Raw genomic sequence first — 20791 nt, 5'->3', positions numbered from 1 at the left:
CTAACACCCTGGTTAACAAGGTATATTAGAGGTAGAATTAAATCAGAGGAAGACACATACAAATTGGCCAGAAAATCGACCGACTAGAGGATTGGGAACAAGTTTTGCTCTTGCAAAGGGAGACACAGAGACTGATTAAGAGAGGCAAAAGAGAGTCATAACAGTACAACTCCACTTTCCCCAGAACTTGCACCAGGGCCCATCAACTGAAATCACTTTTCCTATTCCGGTCTTTGAGCCACATATTCATCTCTCTAGTTTTACATCCCCTATGCCAATTTGTATGTGGTTCACGCGACAATCACCTTTGAGATTATCACCTTTACATTTCTGCTGTATAAGCTAATGATTAGCAACTAAGCCTATTCTCTCTGCAGAATCTCTTTCCCAGTTCTACGTAGGTTTCCAGCACATATGTGGTCAGGACAATGGGATTATCCCAATCCCACTGCAAGTTCTTCTCCAACCTTGAGCAAATGTCCTGAACTATGATACTGGGAAGACAATGCAGCTGTCTGGACTCTCACTCTTTCTGGAGAGAAGAGTGCCAAACCCTTTATTATACTATCCCCCACTAGCATACATTCTTCATTTCTCTCTCACTTGGATGGTCAGTTTGCTATCCATCCTGCAGTCCTTGCTCTCATCCAAACAAGCTGGGAGTCACTCAAACCTATTGCAGACAATCAGTGTGGCTGGCACACCTGCACTCCTACCCTCTTGGACCCCTTGCATGTCTCACTCAAACTACCATTCTCCTGGCTGCTGATCAAATCAGAAGTCACTATCCTTTGTGCCTCCTGGTACAAAGTATCCAGGTAACATCTCCTTTCTTCATTTGTTGCAGAGCATGCAGCTCAGTCTCTAGCTTAATGACTGGTGTAGAGGTGATGGTGTTGGATTGGGTTGGACATGATCAAAAATCAAGTGACACCAGGTTATAGTCGAATGAGTTTATTTGAAAACACTAGTTTTTGGAGCACTGCTTCTTCATTAGGTGCTAGCCGAAATAGTGTTTTCAAATAAACCCGCTGGACTATATCCTGGTGTTATGAGATTTTTGGCCTTAATGACTCTGAGCTGAGGTTTCCCACACTGCAAACATTTGGTACAGATGAGCTTGCCCTGGATCACAATGTTATCCAAGAACTTCCACATGCTGCAGCCATGACAGAACACCTTTTGGCAGAGTTCTGCCACTCTTAATGAGATTTAATTATTTAAGTAAATTGTACACTTAATTACATGGTTTTTGTTTTTAACTTCACCAGCAATTTTGAAACTTAAGAACAGACCTTTACCACTTACCAGTTCTCACCAAAGAACTGGTGCTTTTACCATTAGTACATCAAGATCTATTCCAAACCCTCCAGTTTACATTCAGTTTCCTCAGCTATACTAGTTTCCCTAATTATAGTGGCTACACATTACTACTTCATGCATCCCAAAATTAAATGTACATCAAATAACTAAATCTCAAATAAATGTTTTGACAGGAAAATGCAAGGATATTCTGTAGTTACAATGCTATCAAATCCAATAAGTTCCTATTTATGGCTCAGTCATTTTTAGCATATCAATGGATACTTACTGATTGTTGTGAAGACATTAGTAAAGCAGAAGTAATCCACTGCATTGAATGAAAGGAGGTGATAAAGGAATTGTTCCTTCTCATCATCGCAGCGAAGGAAGGCATAGTGTTTATATAGTTTTCTGAAATTATAAAAGAAGACGCCTTTAAGCAAGAATATTTTTAAGAAAACAGTTGAGAAAAATAGCTAATTGTTTGACCAAATATTAAAGAGTTAGGATGCTTTTATACATGGGATATCCAAACAAAATATTATTCACTATCAATTCTTCTTCACTAATAAAAATCACATATCTATAATAGTGTCCAAAGAGATACTGATGCATACAATTATTTCCAGAAGGACAGTCCACACTAGACCGAGCAATGGGAATCAATGGGAATTCTCTTTGTTGTTGCAATCATACCTTGCAAAAGGGAAGATGGTTATGGATGCTGGACATCAATCATCTCAGCTCCAGTTCATCTATGCAGGAATTTCTCAGTGTCCCAGATCCAAATATCTTAATTGATTCATCAATGACCTTCCCACTATTGTGGGGTCAGGATGTAAATGCTTGTTGATGACTGCATAATGTTCAGCATGATTCACAACTCCTTAGGTACTGAAGCAATCCACATCCAACTGCAGGGAGATCTGGACAACATCCAGGTTTGGGCTGATAAAGTGGCAAGTAACATTCATAAGTGCCAGGCACTGACCATTGAATCAAACATACAGAAGGGGTCCATTGAGTTGGCACTGACAAAACGACTCTTAAAATTACATTAGCCTCACTTTCTAGCACTTGCCCGATAGCCCTGAATGTTATGACACTTCAATTATTTATCCAAGTACTATTTAAAGATTGTGAGGTTTCCTGTCTGAACTACCCCTCAGGAAGTGCATTCTAGACTCTCACCACCCCCTGGTTGAAATTTCTTTTCCTCAAATTCCCTCTAACCCTCCTGCCCTTCATCTTAAAATCATGTCTCCTTGTTATTCATCCTTCAACTAGGGGCTACAGCTGCTTTCCATCCACCCTACTCATGCCCTTCATAATCTTATACACCTCAATCAGGTCCTCGTTGAGTTTTCTCTGCTCTAATCTTAACTGATCCAGCCTCCCCTGGCACACAAACATCCTTCTACCATCACCCTTTGTCTCTAACCTCCATTTCTTCCTCTCATGCCAACCCAACCAGTACCCTTACACTGACACTCTCATTTGATTGGCTGAACTGGTCCTCACCTTCAACAATTTCTCCTTCGAATCCTCCCACTTCCTCCAGACCAATGGGGTAGCCATAAGCACCTGTATGGGCCCCAGCTATGCCTGCCTCTTCGTTGGGTACATGGAACAATCCATCTTCCGCAGCCACACCAGCACTATTTCCCACCTTCTTCTCCGCTACATCGATGACTGTATTGGCGCCACCTCAGGCTCCCATGAGGAGGTCAAACAGTTCATCAACTTCACTAACACCTTCCACTCCAACCTTAAGTTCACCTGGACCATTCTGGACACCTCCCTCCCCTTCTTGGACCTCTCCAAGTTCCAGCAACCAACTCAACATGGACATCTACTACAAACCCACTGACTCCCACAGCTACCTGGACTACACATCCTCCCACCCTGCCTCCTGTAAAAATGATATCCCTTCTTTCCAATTCCTTCACCTCCATCACATCTGCTCCCAGGAGTACCCATTCCACCACAGAACATTCCAGATGGCCTCCTTCTTCAAAGGTTGCAACTTCCCCTCCCACGTGGTTGACAATGCCTTCCAGCACCTCTCCTTCACTTCCCGCATCTCCGTCCTTGAACCCCACCTCTCCAATCGCCACAAGGACAGAAACCCCCTAGTCGTCACTATCCACCTCACCAACCTCCGGATACATCACATAATCCTCCACCATTTCCGCCACCTACAAAGAGACCCCACCACAAGGGAAATATTTCCCTCTCCACTCCTATCTGCTTTCCGCAGAAACTATTCTTTCTGCGGCTGCCTTGTTAGGTCCATGCCCCCCACCACCCCACCTTCCACTCCTGGCACCTTCACCTGCCACTGCAAGAAATGCAAAACCTGCGCCCACAGCTCCCCCCTTACCTCTGTCCAAGGCCCCAAAGGGACCCTTCCACACCTGACCGAGATTTACCTGTACTTCCACACCTCATCTATTGCATCTGTTGCTCCCGACGTGGCCCCCTAGACATTGGGGAGACAGGATGCCAACTTTTGGAACGTTTCAGAGAACATCTCTGGGACACATGCACTAAACAACCCCATCACCAGGTGGCCAAACACTTCAACTCCCCCTCCCTCTCCACCAAGGGCATGCAAGTCCTGGGCCTCCTCCACCCCCAACCCCTAACCACTCAACACCTCACCTTCTGCCTTGGGACCCTCCAAACACATGGGATCAATGTGGAATTTCATCAGTTTCCTAATTTCCCCTCCCCTCATCTTATCCCAGATCCAACCTTCCAACTCAGCACCGCCCTCTTGAACTGTCCTACCTGTCCATCTTTCTTTCCACCTATCTGCTCCACCCACCTCTCCGACCTATCACCTTCACCCACCTATCGCATTCCTAGCTCCCTTCCCCCAGCCCCACCCCACTCCCATTTTTCTCTCAGCCCCCTTGGGCCACAGGCCTCATTCCTGATGAAGGGCTTATGCTCGAAACATTGAATATTCTGCTCCTTGGATACTGCCTGACTGGCTTTGCTTTTTCAGCACCACACTCTCGGACTCTGATCTCCTGCATCTGCAGTCCTCATTTTCGCCTCTCTAGCCATTAAGCTAATTTCCACCTAATGGGAACCTGTTGGACCTGTATGCTCACCAATTCCATTTTGAATGGTCCCCGACGTTCTGCTATACAGTTATCCAGAGGTCGCTGTTCCCAGTCTACTATGACCAGATCCTACTTTAATGAAGTCAAGCTTCCCCCACACCAAAACCCTTTTCTGCAGATCATTTTTTTTCCATTTTTCATAACAAGCTTAAAACCTATGGTGTTCTGGTCACCATCACTAAGATGCTCTTCCATTTCCACCTTAACCACCTGTTCGGCTTCATTCCTAAAATTAGGTCCATCACTGCACTGTCCCTTATTGGACCTTCTATATCTTGATATAAAAAGCTCTCCTGAATACATTTCAAGAAATCTGTCGTCCTTAACTCTTTGCACCTTGACTTTCTCAATTATTGTTGAGGAAGTTGAAATGCTCTAATACAATTATCCAATTTTTGTTTTTACATACTTCAATGAATTGCCTACACATCTGCTCCTCTATTGTCTATTGACTGTTTGGGGGTCTACTTTGTGACTGCCCCTTTCTATTCCTAAACTCTACCTATAAAACCTCATTTGAAGACACACAGTCTCGCACAACTACAATAACTGACTCATTAATTGATAATGCAACACCACCTCCTCCTTTGCATTCTCCCCTGTCCTGTGTGAAGATCCCATTCTGTGGAATGTTGAGTTGCCATGTCCTACAAGAAAGAATCTAACCACTGCCCTTTCGACCAACACTAAATTCCCCACCATCAACATTTTGTGAGTGACATTTGAGCTGAACTGATCTAAACAAGCCATATAAATACTGTAGCTACAAGAACAGCTTGGAATCTTGTACTAACCAATTCGCGTTTTGACTCCCCAAAATTGGTCCCCTGTCAACACAAGGCATAAGATGGGTGTGTGATGGAATATTCCTTACCTGCCTCTGAAGCAGTGCAGGATCAACAACACTCAAAATGCTTGGTACCATCCAGGACAAAACAGCCAACATGATTGTTTGTTGATGTGGTGCCGATCAGTCCTTCCAATACTGACACTCTGCCTAGTAAGAGTATGCACTGCTACTACTGTGACCATCTCCAATTAGAGACAATATAACTACTGACATTCAATGGTGTCCCATCACCGCATCCCAACCATCAATATTCTGCGAGCTACCACTGACCAGAAACTGAACTGGACTAGCCATATAAATTCAGTGGCCACAATAGCAGGTCAAAAGCTAGGAGATCTGTTGCAAGCCACTCACCTAACTCTCCACAGCTACAATGCACATGTCAGGAGTGTCATGGAAAACTCCCCACTTGCTTGGATGGTTGCAACTCTAAGAACAATCAAAAACTTAACCCCATCCAGGACAAAGATCCATTCCTCCAGACTGATATTCAGTAGCAACAGTGTCTATATCTATAAGATGCACTGCAGAAAATCACGAAAATCTTACAGATTAACTTTTAAACCTAAGACCAATTCCATCTAGAAGAACAAGGGCAGAAATAAATGGGAACATTCCTAATTGCAACTTCCCCTCCAGTCACTCATCATCCTAACTTCGAGATATATTGCTGCTCTTTCACTGTGGCTGGTCAAAATCCTGGAATTCTCTCCTGAAGGAGACACAGACTGTAGCCAAACAAGAAGGCAGCTTACCACTGCCTTCTCAAGGGCAACTAGGGATAGGCACTAAATGCTGGCAAGCCAGCATCACCAATGTCTATTAAGATATACTGCAGAAATTCACCAAAACTAATTAGACAGCAACTTCTAAACCGATGACCATTGTCATTTAGAAGGGCAAGTGTGGCAGATAGAAGGGAACACCACCTGCAAATTCACCTCCAAGTCATTCAGCATAGAGATTTGGAAGTAGATCATCTCTCCTTCAGGTGACTGGATCAAAATCCTGTAACTCCCTCCCCACTGACATTGTGGGTCTGCCAGTAGCAATTAGACTGTAGCAATTCAAGATGGCAGCTCAAAACTGGTTTCAAGGACAATTAGAGAAAGATAATGAAGGAATGGCGATATATTTCAAAGTCAGATAGATGATTTGCTTGGAAGGGAACATGCAGCTGGTGATGCTTCAAAGTTTCTGGATGTGGTGCTACTTTCGTTGGCTACTTTGTCCTGAATGTTATCAAGCTTCAGGCGTATTGCTGGAGATGCGCTCATCCAGATATGTGGGAGTATTCCATTCCATCCGTCTCCTGACTTGTGCCTAGGATTTTCTCTGATGTTACTTGCCACTTGCAGCCCAAGTCTGCATATTGTCATGGTCCTATTGCTGCAGTATCCGGGGAGTTGTAAATGTTGCTGAACGTTGAAGTCACACCTGGCACAATCAGTGGAGAATTCTTGTCTGGATTCTCATTAGCTCTAATTTTGCTTGAGTTTTCTGATGTCACACTTGGACAAACATGACCTTGTTGACATGGGCAGTCAGTCTCGATCTTTTTCCCTCCTCTAGAATTTTTTTTTGTCAATATTTGAACCAAGGCTGTATAGGGCTCAGCAGCCAAGTGGTCTTAGCAGAACCCAAATTGAGTATCAATGAACAGGCTAATGCCAAGCAAATGCTGCCTGATAGCACTGCTGATAACCCCTTTCATCACTTTACTGATTAGAGTGTAAACTGATAGGGTAGTATTTGGCCTGATTGCATTTGTCTGCTTTGTGTACAGGACATAGCTGGACAATTTTTCACATTACTGGGTAGATGCCAGTGTTGTAGCTACACTGGAAAGTTTGACCAGAGAGTAGAAGTTCTGGACTGCGAGTCTTTAGCACCTTTGCCAGAAAAAAAAAATCAGGGCCTATAGCCTTTACAGGCTCCTGTGCTTTCAATGGTTTCTGGATATCATACATAGTGAATTGAATTAGCTGAAAATTGGCATCTGTGATACTGGGGACTTCTGGAGGAGGTGGAGATGGATCATCCATTTCTGGCTGAAGATTAGTGCAAATGTTAAGCTGAAAAATTTGCAACCATGTGCTGGGCTCCACTATCTTGGAAGATGGGAATATTTGTGAAACCTCCTCATCCAGTGAGTTGTTTGATTGCCCACCACCTGCATGACTGAACATGTCAGGACTACAGAGCTGAGATTTAATCCATTTGTCGTGGAATCACTTAGTCTGTCTATTACCTGCTGCTTATGCTGTTTTGCTTTCATGTAATCCTGTGAGGCACCTCATTTTAAGAGATCTCTGATGCTGCTCCTGGCATGTTTTCTTTCAAACAGGTTTCTTCACCTGGCTTAATAGTAATTGTAGAGTGGGGGATATGCTGGGTCATCAGGTTCTGCAGATTGTGTTAGAGGACAATTCTGCAGCTGATGATCCACAACACTTAATGGATACCCAGTCTTGAATCACTCGATCTGTTTCAAATTTATCCCACTTAGCACAATGTGGAGGTGCAGCAGTTCTCCAAACAGATTGATGAGGATGAAGATTTTCCCCCTTGTTGGTTTCTTCACTATCACACAGACTCAGACTTGCAGCAACTTCCTCACTTTAATAGTGGTACTGACAAAACACTTGTGATTATGGTCATTGAGATCTCCCACTTAAAGAGTACTGAACATTCTGCATCCTTGATATCCTCAGTGCTTCCTTCAGTGGTGTTCAACATGAAAGAATAATGATTCATCAATTGGGATGGGGGATATTGGTGGTAGCATATATGGTAACAATCAAAAGATTTCTTTACTCATATTTGACCTGATGCCATGAAACTTCATAAGGTAAATGCTGAGGACTCCTTGGCCACCTCCCTCCCAACTATATACTACATCACTGCCACCTCCGCTGACAGATCATTACCAGGATTGCTGATCGTATAGTCTGGGATATTGTCTGTAAGGTATGTTTCTAGAAGTATTCTAGATTTTTAATGACAAATTTCCAATGATTTCACTTTTAGTTCCAGATTTTTTTTTAACAGCTGAAAATGTGTTGCTGGAAAAGCGCAGCAGGTCAGGCAGCATCCAAGGAGCAGGAGAATCAACGTTTTGGGCATAAGCCCTTCATCAGGAATGAGGAAAGTGTGTCCAGCAGGCTAAGATAAAAGGTAGGGAGGAAGGACTTGGGGAAGGGGCGATGGAGATGCGATAGGTGGAAGGAGGTCAAGGTGAGGGTGATAGGCCGGAGTGGGGTGGGGGCGGAGAGGTCAGGAAGAAGATTGCAGGTAGGGAAGGTGGTGCTGAGTTCGAGGGATTCGACTGAGACAAGGTGGGGGGAGGGGAAATGAGGAAACTGGAGAAATCTGAGTTCATCCCTTGTGGTTGGAGGGTTCCCAGGCGGAAGATGAGGCGCTCTTCCTCCAACCGCCGTGTTGTTATGGTCTGGCGATGGAGGAGTCCAAGGACCTGCATGTCCTTGGTGGAGTGGGAGGGGGAGTTAAAGTGTTGAGCCACGGGGTGGTTGGGTTGGTTGGTCCGGGTGTCCCAGAGGTGTTCTCTGAAACGTTCCACAAGTAGGCGGGCTGTCTCCCCAATATAGAGGAGGCCACATCGGGTGCAGCGGATGCAATAGATGATGTGTGTGGAGGTGCAAGTGAATTTGTGGTGGATGTGGAAGGATCCTTTGAGGCCTTGGAGAGATGTAAGGGTGGAGGTGTGAGCGCAAGTTTTGCATTTCTTGCGGTTGCAGGGGAAGGTACCGGGAGTGGAGGTTGGGTTGGTGGGGGGGTGTGGACCTGACGAGGGAGTCACAGAGGGAGTGGTCTTTTCGGAACGCTGATAGGGAAGGGGAGGGAAATATATCCTTGGTGGTGGGGTCCGTTTGGAGGTGGCGGAAATGACGGCGGATGATACACTGTATACGCAGGTTGGTGGGGTGGTAGGTGAGAACCAGTGGGGTTCTGTCCTGGTGGCGGTTGGAGGTGCGTGGCTCAAGGGCGGAGGAGCGGGAAGTGGAGGAGATGCGGTGGAGGGCATCGTCGATCACGTCTGGGGGGAATCTGCGGTCCTTGAAGAAGGAGGCCATCAGCACCGCCTTCCTAACCTGCAATCTTCTTCCTGACCTCTCCGCCCCCACCCCACTCCAGCCTATCACCCTCACCTTGACCTCCTTCCACCTATCACATCTCCATCGCCCCTCCCCCAAGTCCATCCTCCCTACCTTTTATCTTAGCCTGCTGGACACACTTTCCTCATTCCTGATGAAGGGCTTATGCCCAAAACGTCGAATTTCCTGTTCCTTGGATGCTGCCTGACCTGCTGCGCTTTTCCAGCAACACATTTTCAGCTCTGATACTCCAGCATCTGCAGACCTCACTTTCTCCTGTTTTTTTTTTAATATTCAGAATCCACCACTTACAATATATTTGAACCTAGGTATAGCATTTCTCCACAGCATTACCAGGCTCCTGCATTGCGGTATTGTTGATAGACTAGTAATGTTATTGCCTTCAGGAATATGTTGGAAATAGAGTGGCCTAAGTGTCAGTACAGGAACATTTAAGGGACAGTGATCATTATATTGTAAGGACAGGAATTGCTAGAGAATCCCAGCAGGTGTCATAGCATCTGGAGACAAAGCAGAAGCTATAGAAGAGTTACTGAACTCAAAACATTAAAACTGCTTTCTTTCCACAGATGCAGCCAGAGCTGCTGAGTCCCTCCAGCAATTTGTTTTGGTTTGAGATCTTTATCATCTGCAGTTCTTGTTCTATTGTATTGGAAGGTTTAGGTTGGCTATAAATAAAATGAATGCACAAATTCATCAGTATAACGGTCCATGAATCATGTCCAACATTTAAAGTTTGGCTGCTAGGGATCTCTAACACATCATGTTTAATGCTATAAAAGAAATATCCACCCTAATTCAATTTTCCAACTGTCAGCCCTTTATTTGTAGGATAGATCAATGATTTAGACTTAAATGTATGGGACATGAAGAAATTTACAGATAGCAGAAAGATTGGTTTTATGACTGGTTATAAAGAAAAGAGAACTGTAAATGGAGGAAAGTATGAGTAGTTTAGAGAGGTAAGTAGAAAAGCAGCAAATTCAATCCAATTTTAAAGAAAGTTCATTCGGAGGATATGGGTGTCACTAGTTGGCCCAGCATTTATTGCCATACCTTGTTAACTTTGAGTGCAGTGGTTAGCTGTTTTCTTCAACACTGAACTTAGAATTTTTAAACTTCAAATAACCCTCTTCAGGCTTTTTAACCAAACATTTCTGGTCTGAAACTTAAACTAAACTTCTTATATTGAGGTAACCTCTTTCTAAATAGCTCAAAACTATCTCCCTTTCTCTTCCCTTTACACATCTAACTTTAGACAAGATATCTGCAAAACTGCCAAACTGAAATTAAGAAAGCCTTTTTCCAAGCTTTGCATGCTTCCCTAAGTCTAAAAAAAACTATTCCAGACTATTCTACCTTAACGCCCAATGTCATATACTATTTACTTTGTTCAAACTCTCCCAATGTAAACAAAACCCCATTACTCTACAGGAAATCTCTCCCTCATGCTGTGTTTTTCAATAAATCACTGTACAGAAAGACTTACAGTTAATCATTAAATTCCTTCAGATGACTGAAAACAGAATTCAAAACTCCAAAGTTAATTCTATTAAAAGATATATAAATAATACAGCTTAGATCAAAACTCCTTAACATTGCCCCTCTCGTTATGTTCATTCATTCAAATATTTCAGACTTGTCCTCATTAGCTACACTGTCTGCATTCATCCTGTTTTTCATAAAATCATATGCAAAGTATTCTTTAAGATTATGGCCCACATTTTTTTCTCTCTCACACACACACCTTATCTTTTGGGTCTTTAAGAGGCCCATTTTCCTTCATTGCATACTTGGTATTCATATATTTGTACATACTGTGCTGTCCCTGACTTTAGTCGACAACTATGTTTCCATGTTTTTTCTTTTTCTAAACTTACTTTTTAATTTAATCTTCTGCACTTTATAGAAGCCTCAAGTATTCTGAAGCGTAAAACTTCTGTATTTGCCTTATCTTACCTTTTCTGCTCCTTGATATCCAAGAAGCTTAGATTTGGATATTTAAAATTCACCTTTGTGAGATTGCATTTGCCCTGAACCCTTATTATTTCCTTCTTGGCTACTGACTGAAAGTAGCTATCTGCACTCCACTTTTGAAATATCACATTTAAGCATGGTAAAAATCAGGTTTTTTTTATCAAATGGAGAGACTTTTTACAATAATGCAAAATCTAATTGTTTTATGCTTATTACCAAATGCTCTCACAAAACCACCATTTTCATTTTCCCCACTTCATTCCCTGAAATTAAGGCCAAAATTGCCCCTTTTTTTTTGCTGTGCTTGCTCCCTTCTGACTAACAAACATTTCATGAATACTAAGAATTCCATGCACTCTCGATCTTTTACAGTGATTCTGTTAATATCCAGGTCATGGGTGACTCCTACTTACTATTCTGTCCCATTGGCTGTGAGAAGTTCACCTTTCTATCTCCTTCTGTCTGACAAAGTTAGAAAATTCAAACTCCAGCTAAATGAACTATGGTAAATTGGATTGTTAATTGATGATAATATCAGCTTACTTTTACTGTAATCACAAATATCAAGTCTTATGATGGCAATAGTACCACGCATATGATACAACAGATAACTGATAGAATAAATACCAGGCAAGTGAAATTCTGAGACAATCTAGTTTTCAAAATCATGAACTGGAAATGGTCTACACATACCTGGCTAATTACACTAGCATACATGGAATTTTTCTGTTATGCAGCTTTACCTCTTGTTAAATCTTATAATTCTGCCAGAATGTGTGTACTAGTTTTTCCCTCTCTGGTTTAGGGCCTGCTTCACGTGGAAATGATTCTATGAGCTAGGATGCAACACACAAACTAGGCTACCATTTCAATGCTGTACTTAGGAGTTGCTGCATTTTCAGAGATGTGCTATCTTTTGCAAGACATATTAAAATAATTTCCTCTCTATTGATTCAGTCAGACAAAGCTCCCTTTTAGGGTGTAAAAACAATAGGGAGCTATTGTTCTGGTCAGTTTAATCCTCATTAACTAATTTGTGATTGACTACTGTAACTTACTGTACATAGAATGAGCTGTTACATTTTACTACGTAACAGTGACTGAACATTAAGCATAATTATTAGATGTGGACACTTTGAGAAGTTCTCAGAGAATAAATTATTTAAATGCAATTTCTTCTTTTGTTCAATATGTTGATCCTTCATTAGGAACCAAAGCAGTCAAAAATTAATCCAGTCAACATTTATTAGTTCTAATTCTATTGCTTTACTTTCCTCTTCATGTTTCAAGTTTAGAGTTGTGTGTGTAGTGCTTGAAAAGCACAGCAGGTCAGGTAAACATCTGAGGAATAGGAGAATAGATATTTTGGGCATAAGTTCTTCCAGATGAAGGGCTCACAACACTCTCAACTCTGATTTCCAGCCTCTGCAGTCCTCACTTTCTCCATATTTCTATCTTATATTGAGTTAACTGAAATCAGCACTATTCTAAATATGCTTCTACCCTAAAAGTATAACATACCATCACTACGCTTAATCTGCCAACATAGTTATAATACTCATTCTGTTCATCATGTTTTCAACCTGGTTAAGCCTATTTCATCTTGTCAGAATTATGCATTGCATGTGTGGCATGTGATGTGCGTGGTATAGGGTGTGATGTGTCACGTGTGTTTACTGATCACAGTTTATAATGGCTACTAATGTGGTATAGAATAAAGATGGCACTGAGTAGTTCGAGGAAAAGTACTGTACCACTTACTTTGTCAATTCATGGTCTGAGAGGAGCTGCTTGAGATGTCTGGACAGCAATTTCTTCTCCATAGAAAGTCTTACCCAAGCTCGAGCTTTTCCCACATCAGTTTTGATCTCACCAATATTTTGGATGTGTCTGTAATAGGAAAAAAATTTCAGATAGTGGGTCAATCTATTCCACCCTGCCTAACTTAATAGCATTTGGACTGCAGCATTGAAGAAAACAGCTAACCACTACATTCAAGGTTAACAAGGTCTGGCCATAAATGCTGGGCCAACTAGTGACACCCATATCCTACGAATGAACTTTCTTTTTAAAAAAAAAGCCTTGTTTTGTGATCTCTAGTTGTTCAGTAGATTTCTCAAGAAACACAGATTGCAGGTTCCAAGCTAATTAATGGGGGAGAAAAAAAAATTAACAGAATGAAAACAGGTAAGTTTTCCTAATTTTTACCAAAATAAAACAGAAGACCACTACCAAAACGTTTCAGCCGTTTGTAGCCCTTGTGAAACCATTAATCTAAATGAAGGAACTAAAAATCTTGTAATTAATTTATCAGGTTTATGAATGAGAAGATTCTAGTTTTTTTTATATAAATAGTAACCAACCAAAACTAGAAAAGTAATTGAATCAATTTCAAGCTGTAAATTCTCCAGCCAGAACAATTAAATTTGGGTTCCTTTTACACATTAATTTTGATTAGATTACTATTTCTGTATTATAGTATTGCATTTATTGTCCCTAAATTCAGTGGTCATACTGTAAATATATCAACATTAATAGCTTGCTATTGAACATGATGATTTTGAAAGCAAATCAATTCTTCCACAATGATTTCAATTCAAATCAGCAACACCATCACACCTCAGCTTATTAAGCAGACAACTTAATTTTAGACATGCACAATTTGATCAACATAATACATTGTAATTTGGCATTATTGTGTAAACCAGTATACAACATTTCTTCCTTTCAAAATAAATCTGCTAAGAACAGGATAATTGATTATTAAATATTTGTGTTTCAGTTTTCAGGATGTTTTTAATTTCTCATTATAATTTCAGTAATTGGGAGAAACAATCCATCACTATTCATGCTATCACAAATTTTAATAATTGCTCGCTTTTTTATTCTGAGAGTACAATGTTTCATCTCAAATGAAGAAAACCCAACTTTTCAAATCTCTTCCCTCATCTATGGTTACATCCAAGTGAATACACATTCGATCCTTTAAATTGTTTTTACAACTCCCTTATAATGGGGTGTATCAAAAGAAATCCTCAACTGTGGCCTATGGTTCTGTTTTATCAATGTCCTTCAGTATGCTAGGCACAAAGAGAATCCATTTTTATTATGATTTCTGTCACGTGTCTCTCTAATCAATTTAAATTCATATTAGAGTACTCCATCTCTCTCTTGTCACTTCTAAAATATAATCCTATAGAATTGCATCTCAATGCCTTATTTCAAAACCATATTTTGGTTTGTGAAATACTGTTCACCATATTACATTCAGAAAATGCTTTCACGATATCACCATTTTCACCAAATGTTGGTATCCTTCAGCTCTGAGCAGCTACACTCCTTCCTACATCATTCTGTCCCTCCCAAAGAAAACCCAATTAATGGGTAATTATTATTTAATCAAAGATGAAATGCAAATCATCTGACTGCCATTTTTAAAAAAAATCATTTCCTTATAAAAGACATCACTAACAGTTCAAAGTTTCAATATGTCAGCAACAAATGCTTAACAAGAAAATAATCTGAAATGGAAAGTCTTGAATTTAGATAAATGGGTTCAGGCACTCATTATTTATACCTCTGCAGGATTAATGTTAACTAGGTTGATAGTGATAGAAAATCTCTGTGGCAAGTTTATTTTTCCTCGTGCTTAATGTACTTCCCTCTTACCATTGATCTTAATCAGTCAGTCTGACAAAGTATTGAAATAGTGCCAGAGCAGAAACATACTCAGGCAGCAACTATTTCTAACATAAAAATGCATTTCTTTTGTATATTTCTCTCCTCAGCTCAGAGGAGTATTTATTCCACAGATGATGTCCATCTTCCAATGATGGTTATCTGTGATGGTGATCATTCAGGATGTTCAATTTACTATAACAATGCATACTTCACATGCATGTTGTGAAGTTCATTCTAACTTTGACACACGTTACTGTGTCACAAGAAATGTCTGATCTGGTCTTTCTCGAATAACCACAAATAAACTTCCATTATGTGGGCAAAATTCCTGGCATTCTTTTATTGTATTATTCTGCCATATTTATTGCATATTTGTTGCCCCAGCAATCGACAATCCCAAGTGGCCAGTCTTCACATACAGAAGCAGATAATAAATGTTAGCATGTTACTTAATCATTGTAAAGACCATTTTTGTTTGAGACGATAGACTATATTTTAAACTAAAGGAACTATGGAAGATGATGCTGCAGTTTTAAAGATGAACTACTAGAATTCATTATGTGTTACATCTACAGTATTGCCTTATTCAAACAGAGTGCAAGGATGCTGGATAACCCAGGGAGACAGGTAAGAGAGGAGGAGTGTCGGTTTCTAAATGTCTCTGTTGGAGGACTGTTTTGCCCAGTGAGTGTCCTTCAATTGGTTTTTAAATGGACCAAGTTTTGTGGCCTCAGGAGAGCTCAGCATACTAACAACCACTTGGTCAATTCCTGATAGCTACAAGCCTTGGGTTGGGATGATACAGCAGAAACACCCAGCCTGTGAAGAGAAAGCATACACTTCTCTCTCAGTTTTACCTCTAGGAGCAGAAACAGCCAGACCTGTGGCAGACATCTACAGAGAGTTATCGACTCACCCATAATTCAAAAAGGCTGACGAAAGTATAATCAGAACAAAGCAGCAAGCTGGATGCTCCACTATAGGGAAAGAGAACTGTGTGGTGAAGATTAGTGGGATGCCAGAAGATTGGGAAACCTTTAAAATCAATAAAGAATAACGAGAAAAGCAATAAGGAATGAGAAGATGAAATATGGTAGTAAGCTAACTAGTAAAATAAAAAAAAGCAAGAGTTTTTAGATATCTAAAAAGGTAAGAGGCAGGCAAGCGTGGACATTGGACCACTAGAAAACGAGGTTAGAGAAGCAGTGATGGGGAACAGAGAAACAGTGGCCGAACTTAAGAGGTACTTTGCATCAGTTTTCACAATGGAAGACATCAGTGTCAAAGCAGAACTACACGAGAGTTGGGGGCAAATGTGAGTGTAGTGGCTATCAATTACCAGATGGTGCTGGGGAAACTGTAAGACCTAAAGGCAGATAAATCACCCAGAGAAGACGGACTACAGCCTTGAGTTCTGAAGGAGATAGCTGAGGAGATGATGGAGGCATCTTACAGGAATCATTGGAGTCAGGGAGAGGCCCAGAGGATTGGAAAATAGTTAACTTAACACCCATATTTAAGAAGGAAAGGAGACAGAAGACAGGAAACTGACCTCTAAGATTTTAAAGTTCATTATTAAGGATGAGATTCCAGAGTACTTAGAAGGTAGAATAGGGCTGAGTCAGCATGGCTTTGTCAAGTGGATATCACGTCTGACAAATCTGTTGGAATTCTTTGTGGAGGTAGCAACCAAGTTAGACAGAGAGCCACTAGACATGATCTATTTGGATTTCCAAAAGGCCTTTGACACTATGCTGCACAGGAGGCTGCTAAATAAGATAAGAGCCCACGGAGTTAGGGGCAAGGGACTGGTATGGATAGAGGATTGGTTGACTGGCAGGAGGCAGAAAATGGGGATGAAAGAGTCTTTTTCAGTCTCGCACCTAGTGGAGCTCTGAAGGAATCTGCGTTAGGATTACAATTATTCACATTATATAGCACTAAAAACTACAGAGAGTTGAGAACACAGTCCAGTCATCACCCAAATGAACCTCCCATCCATTGACTTTGAAAAAATTCCCACTGCTTCGGAAAAGCAACCAACATAATCAAAGACCTCTCCCTCACTCCCTGGTTATATTCTCTTCCACCTTTTTTCATTGGGCAGAAGACATAAAAATTTGAATACACATACAAACATATTCAAGAACAGCTTCTTCCGCACTGCTATCAGACTTTTGGATGGACCTCTCAAATGTTAATGTTGATCTCTCTTTTTGCACCTTCTCAGCATGATACCATAATAGCATATCCTGCACATTGTTCTGTTACCCTGATGTACTTGTATTGTACGATCTGCCTGTAAAATACGTAAGACTACACTTTTCACTGTACCTTGTTACACGTAATAGTGATAAATCAAATCGAATTACAATTGGGACAAAGAAACTGAAGGCATTGTTGTGAAGATTACAGATGATACAAAGAGAGGTGGAAGGGCAGGCAGTGTTGAAGAAGCATGGAAGCTTCAGAGGATTTGAACACAGTAGGAGAATAGACAAATAAGTGTCAGGTTGTGCAGTTTGGTAAGAAGAATAAAGGCATACGAAAGGCTTCAGAAATCTGAAGTACAGTGGGAAGTGTACCATAAGACCAGAGACAATGGGTAAGAGTGCCCATACAATCCTTGCACTTGGACATAGAACATAGAAAGATACAGCGCAGTACAGGCCCTTCGGCCCTCGATGTTGCGCCGATCCAAGCCCACCTAACCTACACTAGCCCACTTTCCTCCATATGCCAATCCAATGCCTGTTTAAATGCCCATAAAGAGGGAGACTCCACCACTGTTACTGGCAGGGCATTCCACGAACTCATGACTCGCTGAATAAAGAATCTACCCCTAACATCAATCCTATACCTACCACCCCTTAATTTAAAGCTATGCCCCCTCGTAATAGCTGACTCCATACGTGGAAAAAAATTCTCATGGTCAACCCTATCTAAACCCCTAATCATCTTGTACACCTCTATCAAGTCACCCCTAAACCTTCTTTTCTCCAATGAAAACAGCCCCAAGTGCCTCAGCCTTTCCTCATACGATCATCCTACCATACCAGGCAACATCCTGGTAAACCTCCTTTGTACCCATTCCAATGCCTCCACATCCTTCCTATAGTATGGCAACCAAAACTGCACACAATACTCCAGATGCGGCCGCACCAGAGTCCTATACAACTGCAACATGTTGAAGATAACCCTGGTTTAAATTTTGACAAACAATCCAGAGCCAAGTGGATCCTGTGGAGAGTCTTTAACTGTGAAGCATGGGTCCTATTGCAAATTGATATCTTTCTTGTGTTTTCCCAAGTATATTCCCATGCCTCTGGGGAGACCTCAACACCTAGCTCTCTCTTCCACACCCTGCAGAGTCGATCAAACTCATCTGAGGGGCACACCCCAACTGATGATATAAAGTGCTGACAGCAAGTGTACTCTTATCACTGAGCACCCTCCTCTCTATGGTGGATTTGTAGGGATCAGTCAAAAGTGTAGTTTTTTTAATAAAATCCCTAGCTTGATAAAAACGGAAGAGGTCCCTGTTAGATAGCTTGTACTTCCAGGCTAACTGATCAAAGGACATCATTGCGTCGCTCTCAAATAAATCACCCATGCAAGACACACCTTTAGCTGCCCAACGTTTGAATCCTGAATCTATCATGCCCGATTGAAAATCCAGCATACCCACTATAGATGCAAGAGAAGATGTTTTGCCAATATTGCGTTCCCTCTGCCAAAGTGCCTTCCATGCTTTAACACTATGATAACTTTTGGGTTATGGCAATATTCTTTAACTGTCCTCATTTTGTCCCAAACCAGCAAGCTAGTAAGGGGGGGGCACCCTGCTGGAGGGGTTTCAATATCTAACCATATTGAAAGTCGGTCCCCAAAAGCCCAATCACACACGTTAAGATAAAAGTGAACTTAGTTGATAGCTTTTAATGCCTGGCCTGTCACCATGCTCAGAAATCCTTTGCTTTACAAAAGTAAGCTCCTTCTTTGCTGTCTGCGTGAGCATGGAATTCAATGCAGACCACAGCGCTATAATCCTCTGTAGCTTGACCAACGAGGCCTGTCAAAGTAAGCCTTCTCAGCTGCCTTCAGCCGTGCTTCTAGGAGATTAGATTAGATTAGATTACTTACAGTGTGGAAACAGGCACTTCGGCCCAACAAGTCCACACCGACCCGCCGAAGCGCAACCCATCAATACCCCTACATTTACCCCTTATCTAACACTACGGGCAATTTAGCATGGCTAATTCACCTGACCCGCACATCTTTGGACTGTGGGAGGAAACCGGAGCACCCGGAGGAAACCCACGCAGACACGGGGAGAACGTGCAAACTCCACACAGTCAGTCGCCTGAGTCGGGAATTGAACCCGGGTCTCAGGCGCTGTGAGACAGCAGTGCTAACCATTGTGCCACCGTACCGCCCACAATGTTGCTGCTCATTCTTCTGCCACTTCCTACTGGCAGAGTAGGAAATAATTAACCCCTTTGGCAGTTTCCCAAAGGGTGGATGGGCTACTAACCGAGCCCGGAGTTAATGTCTAGGAACACCCGAAATTCCCTAGAGAAGTACTCCATAAACCATAAAGATGCCACCAAGTCCAGGGTTGCCACCGAGGGTCAGAAAAAAAAATCAATCCTGGTGGGACGTCTGTGTGGATTGGGAAAAAACAAAATCCCTGCCTGTAGAGTGGAGACACCAATGCTAACTCCACACACAAATCCACTAATTGTTTAAGTTTGTACAGAGAGTTTTGGGAGGCCTTTGGGCAACCTGTCTACTGTGGGAACCAAGAGACAACTGAAATCTCCCCCTATAATGATATGCTTGGACTCAAGACTAGAGAACGCATCTATCAGAAATTTGAGAGGATGAAGCAGAGGACAATAAACATTTAAAACACCATATTCTTCCCCAGTTATCAGGGCTTTGAGAATTACAAAACTCTCGTGTGTGTCTTTAACACACACTCATAACTTAAATGGGAGATTCCCCCTAACCAATATAGCCACTCCCCTACTTCTGGTATTAAAAGATGAACTTTAAACCCGATCAAAGCCATTCTGCTGTAGTTTCAAATGCTCCCTATCATCCAAATGTGTCTCCTGGAACAAAGCAATATCCAATTTCTCCTTTCTAAGACTCAAAAGTACCTTCTTCCTCTTAATTGGTGAGTAACTCCCCTTGATATTCCAGGTATACCATTTAATCAAGTCATTAACCATAACCTTCTGCAGTAACATTTAAATTCCAGAGGAAGAACTAGAACCACAAATCACTGAGCCTTAGTGTTGCAAGATCCATTGAACATAAAAACTACATGAACTAAAGCCACTACAGCTAACACACCTACAAAGCTACCAAAGATTACATACGACAAACACCAAAAAGCCAACCAACATATAAAGCGCCAATGGCACTGAATAGGGGAACTCACCCCCTGCCCAAAGGGGACAACTACCCATCCCAAAACCCAATTTCCCATCCCGCTGCCAAGACTGCAGCATGGGCATTTAAATACCTGAACTGGGTATAAACTGCCTGTATGTAGGCATCTAGCCATCCCAACCATTTTCGCTCCTCCTAGCTACAGCCACACCACTAACACAAAAGCAGAAAAGAATGAAAATAGACCAAGGAATAGTACTGTGAATAAAGAAATTTTTGAAAAGGGTTAATACTCCACTCAAACTTTGCTA

The 20791-nt window shown here is 41.7% G+C and overlaps 1 protein-coding gene across 3 annotated transcripts in view; it reads right to left on the bottom strand.

Moving 5' to 3' along the window:
* dennd5a (DENN/MADD domain containing 5A) overlaps positions 1 to 20791 on the bottom strand; it is a 268461-nt gene that overhangs the window by 35719 nt on the left and 211951 nt on the right. For all 3 annotated transcript variants that reach the window (XM_060838913.1, XM_060838915.1, XM_060838914.1), the window contains 2 exons: positions 13161 to 13289; positions 1592 to 1713 (listed from right to left, as the gene is read on the bottom strand). In XM_060838913.1, the coding sequence (XP_060694896.1) occupies positions 1592 to 1713; positions 13161 to 13289 (251 nt within the window). The remainder of the gene's footprint in view (positions 1 to 1591; positions 1714 to 13160; positions 13290 to 20791) is intronic.

This window comes from Hemiscyllium ocellatum, chromosome 18 (genome assembly GCF_020745735.1).
Source record: "Hemiscyllium ocellatum isolate sHemOce1 chromosome 18, sHemOce1.pat.X.cur, whole genome shotgun sequence".
NCBI classification, from domain to species: Eukaryota; Metazoa; Chordata; class Chondrichthyes; order Orectolobiformes; family Hemiscylliidae; genus Hemiscyllium; species Hemiscyllium ocellatum.
Note: the sequence above shows the minus strand (reverse complement) of the source record. Positions and strands in the feature narration are given on the sequence as shown.